At 38.7% G+C, this 17,631-nt stretch overlaps 1 protein-coding gene across 5 annotated transcripts in view; it reads left to right on the forward strand.

The window, feature by feature from the left end:
• The window catches only part of LOC105839925, a 43,805-nt gene that overhangs the window by 17,406 nt on the left and 8,768 nt on the right, over positions 1-17,631 (forward strand). For 2 of the 5 annotated variants that reach the window (XM_036287120.1, XM_036287136.1), the window contains 4 exons: positions 6,767-8,630; positions 11,079-11,623; positions 13,585-13,904; positions 16,966-17,274. In XM_036287120.1, the coding sequence (XP_036143013.1) occupies positions 8,458-8,630; positions 11,079-11,623; positions 13,585-13,904; positions 16,966-17,274 (1,347 nt within the window). In that variant the 5' untranslated portion in view covers positions 6,767-8,457. Of the gene's footprint in view, positions 1-1,638; positions 4,724-6,570; positions 8,631-11,078; positions 11,624-13,584; positions 13,905-16,965; positions 17,275-17,631 lie in introns of those variants that run through there. The other 3 variants (XM_036287123.1, XM_036287128.1, XM_036287145.1) reach the window with 3 other exon arrangements.

Genomic DNA, 17,631 nt, shown 5'->3' on the forward strand with positions numbered 1-17,631 from the left:
CACATGTGAAAGTATCTTATCGAAGCGTACATCGGCGCGAGATTTTTATTTCAGTGGGAAAATCGCATTAAGCTTTTCGTGGCAGCGAATAAAAAGTTTCGTTTAAATTGTCGTGAAATAACATAGATTAAAACTCCATTGCAAAAAATCTATTAATCGCACCTTCGCAGTAGAATAGACACAGAATATCGTTTTCCAAGTAATCAAATCCCGATACGCTTTAATAATTGCAATAATCTCGATCATAAAAATAAACGATCATAAAATCTTGATCATAAAAATACAATACGCGTATCGTAAAATAATCTTTCTAAAACATAATTTTATGATTTCAGCAGATTTAGTGAAAAATTGTAAAACGGGAAGACTATATCCCTATAATTTTACACTCTTGTTGATATAACTAGATTTAATTTCACAAATATGATTAGAGTCACGTCAAATTAATATTAATAAATAATACACGACAATCTGTCGCTTGTAAATATCTTGATACAATAGCTGAAAATACCCTTAAACTGAATTGGTTTCAAAAACTAGAAAGTGCAAATTATGTTAAATTTCGTTCTGTTCATTTATTTTTAAAATTAATGCCAAATATAATTCATCATATTAACAGCTACTTAAATGCAAAACGCGAGAGTAATTTGTATTATTTAAATAATCCGTAATTAAATGAGCTGTTAGTATTAAAGTTTGTAAGATGTGTGTAATGATACATACTTATCGAAACTATATACTGTGAAATCAGTGAAAGTTCTGTGCAGAATATCTTGTAAAATTTTATTATTAATATTATTAATTGGTATCCTTACTATCAATCCGTAGATGATATCAGCCAATAATATCATCATAATAATTTAAGAAACGCGTACGATTTTAAAAAAATGTCGCCCAGAAATTGATGACTTATTATATAAAATGTAATTTATTGTTATAGACTTTTCCTCTTGAACGCAGTTACTTGCGATTCATCACAGAGCAAAACTTAATCTATATTTATATTTTTATACTTTATATATACATCAAATTATACTTGTGGAATTTTAAAAAATTAGAATTTCTATCGGTTTCTCATTTACCTGCATGCGTAACAAGTATCCCATAAGAATTCGATTTCGAACATTTTTAATTCACTATGCGGCATACAAAATTAATTAAGGCAGAAAGATCGGATAAAATATAAAGTATCATAATTCGCACGTTTGTGTGAAGGAATGTAAACGTATCTGCGGTTAATATTATACACAATTATGTAATTTAATCCGCGCACGTTTGTGATAGTATATAGTATGAGTATTACCGTTGTCTCGATTACATATCCGGATTCTCATAGAATGACTCTCAGAAATTACGCGGGAACAAAAGCGCTGTGTGATAATCTTTATTCAACTAAAGAATTCCACAAAAGATACAATTTAAACGCTTAACGGTAAGACAAGAATGCTATACTTATGTTTAGAAAAAGATCAATTGTCGTGATAATAAAGTAAATATAATATTTAAAAAATTATTTTCTCTTTTTTATTAAAAAAAAAAAAACAATTTTAAATTTAAATATGAAATAACAAAATATGAAACAGGTATTTAAAAGATATATTCAGCTTTTCACTTGATATTTATTGTATAAATAATACCGTAATCATAAATAGTAATATCATCGTCGTTTTTGTTTTAGTTAATAAAATATTAATGTAATAATGTGATGATATTTTCCATGGAGAATTAAAGTTTCGTGTTACAGCATAGAAATAAACACGCAAATAAGTACAACTCTGGAAAATGAAACCAGCTGTCAAAATTAGAATTTAGATTAAAAAAGTTGCAACGTGAGAAGCTGAAACAGATATGCAGCGAGTTTCAAATGTGCTGGTTCGCAGAATAGCAATGCGTGTAACATATCCTGAATGATTTTAACAAATTGAATACGCGAAATTGATCCGCTCCTAGAAACCTAATTGTCAGATGAACTCTATTTGCGGGATTCGGCCCGTAATTGATGTATCTTTTTACATCAAAACAATCGCTGGTGTTAAAAAAAATTGTTTTGGCGAGGGAGGAGGAAGGAAATAAAGCGTTTTCGATATCGCATATCGTGATTAATTCTCACGATGGCGGGCTGTTTTCTGGTGGTTCCGGCGGAATGCGGAAGCTTGACGAATAAAATCTCCAAAATTGATATTTTTCAAACTGATGTACCGCAACAATTTATGGGATTGCGAACTGTTTTTTGCCGTGAGTCTGGCGGCTGAATACATTTTCCAAATTGATGTTTCAAACCGCGATGATTTATAGGACTTTTTTACAAGTGCTTTTTTTTTAATAAAATATTTGCGATGCAAATATATAACAACGCGCGCCGCGCGGTGATTCGGCATTAAAAAAAGGGGGTATAAATGTACAAATGATACCGTATTTAAATGCAAGTTGTAGGTTACATAGGCGTATGCTGCACGACACATTTCCTCTTTATCCGAAAATCAAACAATGCGAGCGAAATAGCGGCACAGTATGCTCGATAATACTGAATTCATACCATTCTCTGCGATTTATCGCATAATCCGAGGTGTTTATTGTTTCGTAAATTCGTACATGTGCGTGGTGATTACAATGTTACAACGTTCGATTATGCGAAGGAGAGAGTGCGCATTCGGTGCATTCTCGTCGAGAAGGTCCGTCGTTTATAGAACGCTCATTTATACGCATTTCAATGGATGCATTTTCATTATTTAGCGAGCACGTGAAAACTTTTCTACGAAGCGAGCACGTAATGTTAGTAAATAAATAAAAACAAATTGACAGTAGCGTTTTACGGGAGAATGTAAACTTCTAGTACGTAAAAGCGGCGAATGCATGCACAGCGAGTGCGATCGACCCTTTTCTGAATATTTGCTTCATTTTCCGAAGGATGACAGGGGGAGGCCTCGTCATCTTACCGAACCAGTTTCACCGATTAACTCCGACCAACTTCTTTCGGCCGACCCGCGATTTCACGTGCCGCGCGCGAAAAGCGGAGGAAATCGAGAAAAGCTGAATGGCGGGGCTTGAATTGCGGCTGAGGTTAATCGACGCGGGAGAGAGAGAAAACCGCTTGTTAGCCGGTTTTTGTATTGTCCGGAGGATAATGCCCCGCAGGAAGTTCGCGTCGAAACTCAACACAGCCGCGCGTTAATCGACGCGCCCGCCGTGACGGAGAGGAACGTCCTTAGAAAGCATCCGGCGGCCCGCGGCATGCCGACACACGTGATTTAGCGGGAAAAGTTCCGCGGATCGTGCGGCACGAAGCGAATCGATCGGCCTTTCTCCGCTAAAACTCTCTATCGAGCGTAGGAAATCCGCGGCTGAATAATCGCCGGCTTGTCTAGCACATGTTAAGAGGAAGTTTATCGTTCTTTTTTTTTCTTCTTCCGCCGAGTGCGTGCGTGTGTGTGTGTGTGTGAGCCGCCGGCGTCTGACTCTCCTCTCGCAGCAGGTTGCGCCGCAGAAGTAGCGGTATGCAGGACAGTAGGTCGCCGGCTCAGTAGCGGTAGCCCTCCCCGTTCCTCTCGCGCCTCCTCTTTTTTTTCCTGCTTCTTCCTCTTCCCTGCCTCTCCCCTCCCCCTCCCCCGAAGTGGATCATATCTTTTCCCCGAACGGCTGCTCTCGCGACTGTCCCTCTTCCTTCCTCGCGAGAAGGCCGGGTGCACGGTTTTGAAACATGTTGCTCCGGGCTCTTTAGCGGACGGATTAACAATGTTATCAAAAGATTCTCCGTGCACACGCGAATAAGCAATTTTCGTAACGTCAACGGTGATGTTTCGCGCGTAAAAAGATGTACAGAGTCATCGTCTCTCGACTCGAGCAGCTGCATGCTTTGTGCCGACTCGTGCTTAGAATCATTTGCCGGATAGCGGGCAGCTTTTCGCTTCTCTTCCGCTTCCTTTGACTTCTGATGGCTGATGCGAGAAGATTCCCCCTTCCGGTACTCTGCGACTCCACGGATATCGCAGGTAGAACAGATGGCTCCTGTTCAGCCGCCGCTTAACGTATCCATAATACCTTTCTACACGCTCTTTCACTCTTCCTGTCGCTTTCTCTCTCGCACGCGCGCTCATTCACAGATCCGCGCTTGGCGTTTCTTCTCCGTCTTTTGATATCCCGCTCTCGACGAGGATCTTTTTGTCTCGCTCTTTCTTACGCTCTTTCTCCGAAGCCTCCTCTCCTCTCGTCTCTGCATTCTCCGCCACGCTCCCCCTTTGTCCCACGTGCTTGATGATCTCGCAAGGTGTCGTTCGGTCTCCTCGCGCGAGAACCTCCGCTCTCCTTCCACCACCGATCTCCAAACCGGGACCTCGCGTATCCCCGAAGACGGACGGCGGACTTACTCGCATTCGGGGCCGACATGTCGCATCATCCGAAATCCGCCAGCAAAAACGCACATCGCCACTGCAAACCCGGCGGTCTTAAGTAACAAAGTGCGAATAAAGTGTTCGATCTCGCCGTAACGAGTTCGCGATACCGTGAACGTGTGCTCGCTGTGAAAAATCCCGGATCCGTACGATCCGAGATATAGAATTGAGGTGGCCCTTCGTAAAAATTGACTCTCGGAAGATTTATCCGCAGTGTCGATATTTCGGATACTAAGGTTCACACGGAAAATGACTTCTGTCTTGCTGTCTAAATATTTTCGTAAGTTTCCAATTAATACAACCAAGTTTCCGTGGAAATTTAATAAAAATAAAAGGTAAATACAATGGATTAATATCTTTTATAATTTTAATAATTCAAAGAACTCAATATTTATTTTATTAAGTTACTCATCTTGGCATAGTTCGTTGTTTAAAATTAAATTATAATCTCTAAGATTTTATAATATTATATAAGATTTGATAACAAATTCATAGTAGATTATTATACAAATTATCTAATTAAAATTTCCTGGGAGTTAATTCTGAACCGTGTGAGAGAATGACTCTAGAAAAGTCATAATTAAAATTAATGAGTCTAATTAATTTACTAATGGTCTCAATCTCTTTAAGTATCTTAATCGTACATTAATTTAGTGTCATGGCTCAGAAGAGTTAATTAAATTAATAATAATTAAAAAATTATGAGGAAACCTTTGTATGTACAATAAATTTTTATTTAAATGTACAAGTAATTAAAAAAAATTTTATTACCGCATATAACGGTAAAATGACTAAATTTATCTTATATAATAAATATAAAAATGACTTTAGTAAATATATGCTCGCTTTACTAAAAACCGTAGTTTGTTTATTAATTACGCGGCAATTATAACTCATATATTTGAGACTTAAACGAAACGTTTTATATATAACACGATTTAACATTTATCACGTAAAAAATTATTGATTAACTTATTATTATCAATAATAATGATAATAATTTTATATTGCTCTGTATAATCTTACAAAGAATGTCTAAAAATTCGCGAATTAAAATATAATAGCAAGTTGTAAAAAAATTAAGTAAAATAGTTATTTGCGCGCAAATTTTTATTTCAAACAGTTTTTGGGATATAAAAATTTAAAACCGTCTAATCACAAACTACGACAAAACAATCATATGTCCGTGAATCGTGCATATAGTAGTATTAATAACTGCACGACAGGTGATCATCTAAACGTAATCTCTGATTGATTATGTATATATAACTTTATGTATACTAGCTAAACTCTTATATCTTAAAAAACTACTGCTTGAAATAAAAATCTACAAATAAATGAGTATTTTGCTTAATTTTTCGAGAACTTTCTGGTATAGTAATTTAATTCGCGAATTTTATAACACCCTCTATAACCATTAATTTTTATATATATATATAATTAATAGTTTTATGTCAATAATATTAATTTTAATATTATTTTTATATATTTGTATTGCAAACAACGATTTAATTTCCATTCATATTTCTCCTTGTCTCTTCAAAATTTTTCCGTGCAATTTTTCTGATCTGCAAACTTTATCATATCATATACATTTTCAAGAAAGGCAACTGAAATTTGCTGGATATTCGCGTCTGATGCGCCAGCGAGATTATACACCACAGTTCCGAGATCGAATGCATCATGCATGGACCTTCCATTTCTGTTGCTATAGGATGTCGCATCGCTACCAACAAATATTTTATTCTGCCGGGACGCGCGCGTGTGTTTACAAAGTGTAAAAGAAATCCGCTGAATTCTTTTGATAACTTTTATTTAAATTTTCTTGTGTCTTTTCGTCTTTTTATTTTATTATGCATATCGTCCGTTTTTAGAAAAGTTAGATAGACATGTACCTTTGAACATTAATATTGACATATTGAGTTCTTTGAATCACTTTTGATGATGACTTTCCCCGTTGAAAAATCTGAAGAAATTTCCACATTTCTTATAACAATTAACATTGCAATTAATTATTAATAAATTTCACATTAAATAATAAGAAATTTATAAATTTTACTCGTACATGCAAAAAATAAAATTTAATCTTATTTAACTTTAATTACCTTTAATTATAATTTGTTTTAATGAGATTTAAATGTGACATTTAAACAATCTATATTTGATAAAACTTTCGTTTCAGAGTCACTTAACGTGCTACATAAAATTTGCCGAGATATCCAATTTCGATATTTTACAAGAAAAGTGCAGATATATCATGAATTTATGTAAATTCTTCGATATACTCCACATGGATTGCAGCGTTAAAGAACATTTCACCCAAGCGTATCGGGTAAGGACACCGGTTCACGACTTACGGTGAATAATTTCGTTCGCAGGTTCCAGCTTGACTCGCGCAAAAGTGGGCCGGTCAGCCCCGAGGCTGTAGGCCAATTCGTATTAAGCACTCGAGGACCGACGGAAGGAAATTCGTAAGACAGAGACGGGCTGAAAGAGTGAGGGAGAAAAAAAGTAGATTTTGCTAGAGGGAAGAAAAGAAAGCCGAAAGATTAACCGGCTTCGGGCACTTTATGATTAAAAAAAAAAAAAAACAAGTATCGAAAAAGAGAGAGAAAGAGATCGTTCTAAAGATCGAGCACCACGTGTGCGGGCAGCAGAGATAATTGCATGGCGATAATGAGGCTGATTTAGAGGTATCGCGTCGATGCCGAGCGGAGATCGTGATTCAACAAGTGAAGAAGCGAGGTCGAAAGACTCGGCGAACGCGAAAACGTTCTGAGGATCAGAAATGAAATGTTCCTGCCGGCTGTTTCTGAGAGAAGAATCGCGAAGAGAAGTCCGTGTAGGAGAGAATAACGGTTAGAAAATTAGACGTCGGTCTGCCCCGAGGCAGCTTACGTTTCTGCCGGGGATCAGACGTGTGGAAAATCGTGAGGGAGAGAAAAGAAGGGACTCTAACCTCTAACAAGGACAAAGTGAAGTCAAAGCGAAGAAAAAACGAGGGGTCGAGCGAGAGTAATCAGCACGCGCCGTTCTAATGGATACAATTATAACAGGAGTCAATTTTTAAATATTATTCCGCCGTCACGAAGTTTCATTTATACGTCTGTCGCGAAATATATGAAAAGAAGAAATTGTTTTGGAAGAATAGTTTACATGCTGTTAGTAATGTTGTAAGAAAGAAATTTTACTCATAATAATCCCAGACGTCAATTTGGAGGGGACGAGAAACTGATTAAATACGGGCTAATCAAGACAACGTGCAGGCATGCGAATAGGGCGCACATAATTAAGTAATAATATTGATGTAGAAATGAAGATATTGATTCAGACGAGAATAGCATTACCGGAGAAATTATACCTGTTTACTTAGGAGAAATTGACCACACACCTTACTACCGAAGAACCTGTTCTCACGGTGCAAACGAACAAATCTTAGAAACTACTCTCTCTATAAACAAATTTGAAAAAGAAAGACGCGTGGTTGAAATTAGAAATTGTACAAATTAACATTAATTAAATTAATTAACATTATTCACACAATCGTGAAATACTTCTAAATCATAAATCATGTATTTATAATAATCACACAATTAAATTTTTTCTTAAAAACGCCTGTCGCAAATCCATTTGGCTGGCAAAAACCCGGCAGTAAAAAGGCAGCTAAGGGTGCGCAAATAAATTGACAAAAAATATCATTACCAGACTCATCTTCGAGTACATCGTAAAAAGTATCAATTTGCGAGCGAATATACGGGGGTGGGGGGGTGGAACGACGATAGGGTTCACGGAGACGCGTGGCCCGATAGGTCAAAGATCGCATCGAGGACAGAGAGAAAGGACCGTGAAAGTTACGAAGCAAAGATTGTGGAAAAGCCGTGCCAAGCCGAGAAGTGGATGTCTCGAAGTGGTGTTGTATCCCGGAGTCGGAGGGGACCGTCATAAACGTGATTCTCGAGTGGCGTTTATAGCTCTCCCGTTTCGCACAAGGAATAAATAAATACAAGATCTACGCCCACGTCAAAGGGAGATAGGAGTTAAAGAAGATAAGGCGGCGAAGTGGACGAAAATGAGCAGGCAAAGTGTACCACCCCCGGGTATCAATTCCTGCGAGAGGATCAGACCGGAGCGACCTAGAAATACGATACAGAGACTGGTATGGGGTCCCGGGACGCAGTTCCAGGTCGGTCATCTCGGTATCCCGGAAGATGAGGGCTCGAATCCGCGAATGGCGTTGAGAAGGTATGTGGACCGTATTTTTCACAAATTATTGAATTGCTCGGATATATATTGGACTTTAGTGCTTCGCAGTAGCGAGTCTCAAGCTTCCCAGACATGTAAACAATGGTCGTACATTATCGGTTGAAAAAGCGACGGTATTTGTACAATTTTATAAAAATCAGAACAAAATTTGAACAAACAATTTATAAAAAGTAAGCAATGTAAGAGTAATATTGAGACTTCAAAAAATTTGTTTATATAAAAGTCATATTTCAAATAAAAAAAGTCATAAGAGATAAGAAGAATTTTTGTGTTAGAGAAACTTTCCGCGCTTCTAATGAACCAGCTTTAATTACATAGCTCTTGGGATAGAAACACGTCTTTCAAAGCGGTACATACATTTTTACGTTCCAAATGTGTCATCTTACATAATGCACATCTGCTAATTAAGAATAAATAACGCGCGCTGCGATTACGGAACACTCTGCCTTCCGATGGGTCGTATTTACGTGAAGAATTGTAACAAAGGAGTCTATGAAGCAATAATATGGTTTATAATTACATTTTGATTAGCGTGTACGTCGACGTGAGATCGCTTTGCCGTCTGCGTGTAACTAGCAGTTATCGAATCGCATTGTATGTTCCTCTCCCGAACCAAGAATCAGAGATAATTACCGCCATATCCGTCAGAGAGACAGTCGCGACGTGTAATAGGTTTATTTAATCCCGCTATGCGCATTGCGCACTAATGGAGCATCGAGAGGGAGAGAGAGAGGAGAGAGAGAGAGAGAGATATATATAGAGAAATCATCGTGACAATCAATTACATGAAGACGATCGATCAATAGCGCGTATGGAAACCACAATTGCGAAAAGGTGCGAATTATTCGTGCATAATAACAGAAAATAGAGAGACATGAGCTCGTGGAGCCGCGCGATAAATCCGCTCAGCACCGGTTTCCTAATTGCGGTAATTCACGCGGTAATAAATCGCCATTGGAACTATTTGTCGGCGAGGCGAGATAAATTAAACGCGTCCTCGACGCAACTTCTTAATAACGGTAATCCGCCATTACGATTGATTGGTGTGCTTATGCGAAATTAGCGAGCTACGTAATTAGCGCCGACAATAGCCTTAACACTGTTCGTTAATCTATAATCATGTGTCTAGTATGCAATGAAATATTTATTGCAACTTTTTTATTAATCATAATTAGGTGAAACTTTATATACTTTCATCTAATGAAATTTATAAGCTTATTTCAAGTGCATTCAATCGAGTGCATCAATAAGCGTTTTACAATAATCCGCCTTTTATATAACTTTTTTAATGTACATTAATATTTACAAATAACGGTCGCTACATAACTTTAATTTTAATTTAATGTGAATTTAATGTGATTCAATTTAACGTGAAGTACAGTGACTTATATTTTTATTTACTGTGAATCCACTCGTATTTCAATTTATTCAATCGTACATAATCGGATTATAGTACAAAATGTAATTTCATTTAGTCTCGCTTTCCAGTTGTAACCCTATTAGACCTTATAAAATAAAATATCACAAACGGACATTAATCGCGCGAGAGATTTGTATATATTTCTGACTAAAATTGAATTACGTCAGACATCACCAACAATTATCTAACAAATCCAAACTGTAATCGTTAGTGAATTATCGTACGTGCCGATATCAATATTTCCTCAAATCTCCGCAAATTCATATAATCTACTATTCTATCTTTACCACATCCAATAACTACTGTTCACAACACCATTCACTGCTACATAATGAATAACTTCTATTACACTTCCAAAACAATTTTATATAATATTCGACAATAAAGCTTTTACAAAAAAAATATTTTTTATCAACATTTTTGTTGCATTTAACGCGATTGTGTGTTCATCTAATTCGTATACTGTTATAAAGATCGTACGTACATGACATAAAACAATATTCAAAAGGTTAGTGTTAAAAGTGCAATAAAAATACGAAATATAATGTAAAACCTATTCGCTATATTTTGTACCAATTATCGCGTCTTTGTTGTTATAAATAAACATCAATTTCATACACCTAGCAAGTGACTGAGATTATTTTTGATCCGCGTCATTTTGACTACTTTTCTGACCTTGTTTTACACAGAAAGAACGGTTTTACTAAAATATCTAAAAATTTAACTTAATAGAGAAACTTAATAGAGAAATTTTATTAGACTATTAAAATAATTATGTAGAACGCTTAAACTGGTTAATAAAATGTCAAAACTTTGTAGCATTAACTAATCATGTCACTCATAATTATTTTAGTAGTCCAACAAAATAATTTTCCAATCTAGCTAAATTTTTAAATACTTTAACAAAAACTGTTCTTTCCATGCATGTACAATATTAATGAAATTCTACCGACACTGCTACTGCAGACAAAATAATATGTTAGCTCTATGCTCTTTCTTTCTTTCAGACTGCTGAGGTTGTACGAGGGCAGGCAATATAGGGAGGCAGCTGGCTTCCTGATGAAATTGCCGCATTACACCTTAAAGGCTGCATTACCGGATATTCCGGTGGACCTGTTGATCGAAACGCTACCTCACAGCCTCACCTTGCTGGAGGCACTCTACTCCCGATTAGTGGAACTAAATGTCAGCGATACGAAGATCCTGCGAATCGAGCAAGTCCTATGGAGGATAGTACACTTGATATCGACCAGTCAAGATCATTTCCGACCGCGGATCTGGTGCAAACTTCTCGTGTCATTGAACAGATTATCGCCGAACACGAAGAATACATTACTATCGAGAAGACGTGCCCTAGAGAGAGCTGTAGAAGGACTCGGCAAGCACGGATTAGTACCCTCCTCGCAGACGAACATCTCGGAGAACTCTGTTACCCCGAATTTAATACCATTGCCGGTAGCGCTGAAAGAGGACCTCGAGACGCGAACAGAAGCATACAAATTAGCGTTGCACAAGATCGAGAACTTAGGCAAGCACTCTGGGGCCAGTAAAGGTACATGCTTCTAATTATTGTTAATAAAGATCACGTTATACATGACGCTCAGGAGTTAGGAACTACCATTCGTTAGGAATCAAATAACAAAGATACTTCTATACTGAGAAAAATAGTTGACATCAACGAAACATATGTTGAGCCCGTTTTTTAGTGAAACCAAGGCAACATTTCTGATTATTACATTTGATCTTGTAAGATTATATTTACACTGGAAAAAAAAAGGTTTTGCCGAAGTATCTAAAAATTAAGTTAAATACAGATCTAAGAATAATTTTGTTAAAATATTGACTTTTAAATTATGAAGGACGTTCAAGTGATTAATGATGCTGCAAAAAATTTTGACGTTCTAGCAATTAGCTCGAGCGCTCCATAAATATTTTACGATCTAACGAAAATTATTTTCAGAACTGCAGGCCAGCTAAATTTTTTAGATACTTTCGCGAAACTGTTCTTTCCGTGTACATTTGTAAATATTTAGACTGTCGTCGAAAGTTTCATAAAAAGTTTCATAAAAAGTTAGTAAAATTACGATATTATGCGAATTTCGTAGCGGAGTAACGTAATGAACGTAATATAACAGCCATAATCGTAAATCAAATCCCAGTATTCCAGTTATAGGCGACTAATGTATTGATCGATAGCGACTTGAAAATAGATAGCGGCCATTTGTTCTTTAATTAATGTGTATTCTTGAATTAATGGGTTTAATTATTCGAAAAAGACCGTTCACTTTCGCCAAACATAATGTTGGATTAACAAAGCAATATTTTGCAATTATACGCTATTGTATTTTTTCGCAAATGTGCTCGGATTTCTATACGAAATTTAGCATCGTGGCGATACACATTGAGGCGCGTAATTGTCATCGGCCGCGATGGGATTAGCGTGCATCGCTAATTCCATCGGAATAAAGTTGCACGAGCGTTCGTTTCGCCACATACAGTGCCGCATATTTAGAGCCTCGCGGAACCGTGAAGCATTGGATTTTAACGGAAAGCTGCGTAAAATTTACAAATGTAAATGGACTAATATGTCGGGAGTGTGTTAAGTCATTTATATAGAAGATTTGCACCGTTTTCCCATTCGCGGATAGTCTCCTATAACGCGCAATCCAAGATGCGTCATCACTCGGTACGTTTCCGCAGAGAAAGGTGCTTAGAGACGAAAGAAGTGTGCGTAGAGAGATAAGCGACGTCGCATAAATATTGATAAATGCGGAGAAATGTTACTTTCACGATATCATTCCGTGAAAATAAGTCAGCAACTGTTTTTTAAAATAATTAACTTTTATATCCTTTTTTAAATCGTAGTCTTAAGCACGTATTTCTGCAACGGATTGATTTCTCTCGTTCTCTCTTTATCTTCCGATTTTATCTCATTACGAAAACTACATACTATTTCGATATCAAAACCCGTTTTCAATTTCACGTAAATTAATTTGTATCCTTCAATGTCTTCATTTACTCAAGTCATTTGATTTAACTTAACAACGTCAAATAAAATCAGTGTCATTTGCTAGGAGACAGAAATTATTTTAGAATCTTATTTCTATTAGTTCTAAAAAAAAAGTATTCTTCATCACATCACGTTATGACATAATGGGAATAAACCGTCGTCCAAACTGTAATTTATTGGAGCATGAACCTGTCGCAATTTGCACCTCGTGCGCGAGAGTGCGGATGTGCCGCATAATTTAATCTCGCCTCATTATACAAAGGAAAGTGTGGCATATTTAGTTATGATGTCAGATACTCAATTTCACTGTTCATGCCGGATATCGTACCGGCTATCTACGCAGCCCGAGGCACCGTAAAAAGGTGACGGTGGATGCAGTAATAATCACCTTGCGCCATCATCGGTTCCGCTCTAATAATAAAAAATAATAATAACAACCGAAGAGAGAACAAGAGAGAGAGAGAGAGAGAGAAGCTCTCTGATCTTTTCTTACGCTTTTGTAGCGGATCAAGGTGTACAAGCGGCTTCGCATCAGCGGCAGCTTTCCCTGAAGTACAGCGAGATTCAGCAGCGGCTGATCGATAATCAGAGTCTGCTGAACACCCTGGAGAAAGCGGGCGGACCGTGCAGCTTGGAGAATCTACTTGCGGAGCTGAAGCGCCGGGTCGAGCAGGATAAGGAGGCGCTCCGGCAGTGGACGGCCTTGAGGAAATCGACCTCCGGATCGACGAACGCGAAGAATCCGGCCCTCGCCGCCAGATTGTTGCAGTTTTCCAGGGGCTGCGCGCTCGCCCTGCAGTTCATGAGCGAGGATAATCCGCAGGTAGGATTAAAACGAGAAACGTTTTTCCCATCGGGACCGCTCCCGATGTAATCTTCGAAAATGCGCGTGAGAGAGAACGTTCCTTTCTTTCGTCCGCATTTTTGCGGGGAAAAGCTCAAATAACGACTTTAGATGATACCACTTGGATGATGAAACGGTATTATAGGAGAGAAATACGACTTCGGGTAAATAGGAAGAAATAGGTGGCTCGCGCGGACTCGCGGCGTATCCCAAACAATACCCCCGCGTAAGCGTAGCCGATTAATTTTTACCTACCCAGCGTGAAACAATTCGCGCGCATTATCTCGAGCGCAAAGAGGCGTGAAAGGCGTTTGACACAGAAACGGCGCGTACTAAAGTGGCTCTGTGGAGGAACAATGAGCGCGTCGCGATTTGTTTTTCGGGGGGGCTCCGTGAGAAACTCGTATGGTCGCGGTCGGCCGCAACGATAAGAACGATGAGGAATCTGCGCCGTCGAGCGTAGAGAGAGAGAGAGAGAGAGACAGAGAGAAAATGACCCCGAAACACATGGCAAACAAAGGCAAAACAGACGGTGCAACTGCTACGATTCCCGCGGGATTGCGGCCTGCGACTCCGGCAGCTGACACACGTCCAAGACGATCCACGGACGATATCAGAGGCGCCGCCGTGTGTAACCACCGTGAAATCCCGTAAGGGCCCTACGGCGCACCTAAATTACACGAGTTTACCTCCTGTATCTGTTTACATTCATACCACTCCCCCGGCTAAGATGACAGTGGCGCGCCGTAAACCGCGCGTAAAGCGACCCGATATCAATCCCCGGATATGCATCTCACGCGCGCGCGCGCGCGCGCGAATTAACAAATAAACGGGGCGGAATTGACGACCTGGATAGGACGTGGATTGAAAAGAATGCGATAACGTATAACACGTGAGATCCGCGTGCGCTTACACTTGCGCGAGCGGAAACCGCGCGGGAATTGCGCGCGCGGACACATAAATTATTTCTATGAATGGATACCGCACGCGTAATTGATTCCGAGCATCATCGCCGGCTACGAAGCCTGAGAGTCGGAATAAAATATCATTATACGGCATTATTAAATTACCCCACGTTTTCGCTCGCACGCGACGTATTCCCGTTAATAATACGTCGCGGAATACGCGGCCTGATTAATGCGAATCAAATGAAAGTTATTTCTTTTTGATCGGGAATGAATGGAAACGCTAGCGCATCTGGGCAACGCGATTTATTAACAAATCCCATCGTAGCCCGCGCGTTGTTTTTTTATTTTTTTTATTTTTTTGTTTATTTCATAATTCACGACTGAGAACGCGATTGTGAAGTCCCGAATAACATTATCCGGTCGAATTTATTCGCAAAGTCAATGTACAACAATATATTCATGAGGGAAATGTTTTCGAGGGAGCGAAAACGCGCGCGTGCGCGACGTATTAATGCACGCGAAGCGTTAATACGGGCGTTATGATTAATAACGCGTATATTAATGCCAAGTCATAAATTATCGCCATTGGGAAATGAACGACGCACGCACCATACACACACGCACACGTGATAAATATTTCACGCGTCCGATCTGCCGCGTCCGTCTGTCCGTCGGTCGCCGCGCAATAAAGATCGCAAATTGAATCCGCGTCGCGTTGTCGCAGCTGATACGCCCGGGGGTTTTCAGCGGCGTTTCGCGCTGAAAAACGCACAACGCAACGCCATTCCGCCCGCGAGCGCACGATGTGCGCGATCCACGTGACGCGTATGACATGCCCGTCTACGAGAAGAATAGCGATTTCTCTATTTCGCGCGGGCAATACGCACGGCGAAATTAGTTTGCGCATTACCTTCGCCCTTTTCATCTTTTCGAATCCAGACGGGGAGGGAGTAGAACGGCGCTTCGATAGGACGAATATAACCACGTTCAACGCTCCGGGATCGAGAACGATATTCGGCATGACGGCGTCTGAAATGTTTTCACCGAGCGCATCCCGCATTTCATCCTTTCACGAAATTTAGCGCGAATTCGGAAATGCGGCGAATCCTGCTATCGTCAGGTGTTTAAACGGGTTCCCGATAATGACTGCGCACGGATTGGCCGCACTCGCGATTGCATTACTCTCGTCAAATTGGAAACAAAAATAAGCGAATAATTATCTTATTTACTCTCATTTGCGAACGGCGATGATGGCGAATTGGTTTAAAAAAAAAAACGCGGAAAGTGGCACCTAGATTGTTATATAACAGAATCGAATTGGAAAACCGGCACGGGCATACCAAAACGCGTTAATTGCTTTCCATTGAGTGCATTTTAATTGGAAGCTTCAGAGTCGACTGCAAATCCCAATCGAAAACGAGTGGATTGAAGGGTAAACGCGTAGTTGTTCGGTATTTTCTCCATGGTAAGTACGCGATGTCTACTCGATTCCTTTCGCGCGATGATGTTATTATAATATTACAATCCAGACTTTCATAGGAGATAATATTTTTCTCTCACGCAAGTATCATGTTGTATTTCATAATATAACACAATACTTATGCGTGAGAGAAAAATGTTATCTCCTTTAATATTTTTTTTCTCAATTTAACATATAATGGAAGACCGAAATATAGATATGTAGATAATTAAAAAATTTTCGTCTCGCTTGTAAACAAGAATAATTTTGAATAATACTCTCTCGCAAATATCTCAACCCATTCCAATTTTCAATTTCTCTGAATTTTTAATTTTTTACGCGTACAGAAAGCTGCTTAAATATACGATGACGTAAAAGACAAGAAAATTATTTAGATTCTAAATCACGGATTTATCAAGACAAAACCGGAATAAAGTTGAAAAAGTTACAACCATGTCTAACATAAGTAAAAAGAAAGAGGAATCTAAAAATTTATGATATCAAGTCAACGCTCGTTGCAAAAGGAAATGTATTCGGTTATAGAAATAAATATTCAAATGCGAATGTGAAAAATCATCGGGAGGAAAAGGAAATGTTCTTTCTCTCTCTCTCTTTCTTTCTCTCTCTCTCTAAAATAAATCTGCTGTACTGTATCACGAGCTATCCCATGCAGGTTTTCCATCTAGACGAAAATCTCGGCGACGACTACGAGGAGGAGTCCAGTAGCGCCGGCTATCACACGGACGAGAGTTGCAGCCCGACCCCGGAGCCGGTTGTAACGGGCAGCAACTGCGAGGTACTCAGCGTGGAAGAGAATTGCTCTGATTTAACCTCGGCAAATATCACAGTGGAACAACTCGCCGAGAGGTACGGCGCTCTCTATGCTCAGGCCAACTTGCATACCCTGGATGCCCTGGACGCACTGGAGTCCCTCAAGGACGCCCCTGATTTAAAAGCGAAGATTCTCTACTCCGTGGTAGTGGTGAGTGCCGTTTAAAAATTGAGCAATTATAGAAATACGTACAGCACAAAAACATGATATTGATATGATATCAATATCACTGATATTACTTGTCAACTGAATAACCTACTACACTTAAAAATCTGAAAAATCTCATAGACCCATTTCTTTTTCATAATGATTCAAACTTGAATATTAATAAAAAATACAAAAAAAAAATATTTGAAAAGTATATATGTTAATATAAATTAAATATTTAATAAAAAACATTTAAAGTAAAAAATATAAAACATTATAGTTTTCTAATCAACGATGATAAAATCAAAAAAATGAAAAGTCATAGAGAAACCAACGGAAATCCTGCTTTTTCTCGTCAAT

This window comes from Monomorium pharaonis, chromosome 1 (assembly GCF_013373865.1).
Source record: "Monomorium pharaonis isolate MP-MQ-018 chromosome 1, ASM1337386v2, whole genome shotgun sequence".
Lineage (NCBI taxonomy): Eukaryota > Metazoa > Arthropoda > Insecta > Hymenoptera > Formicidae > Monomorium > Monomorium pharaonis.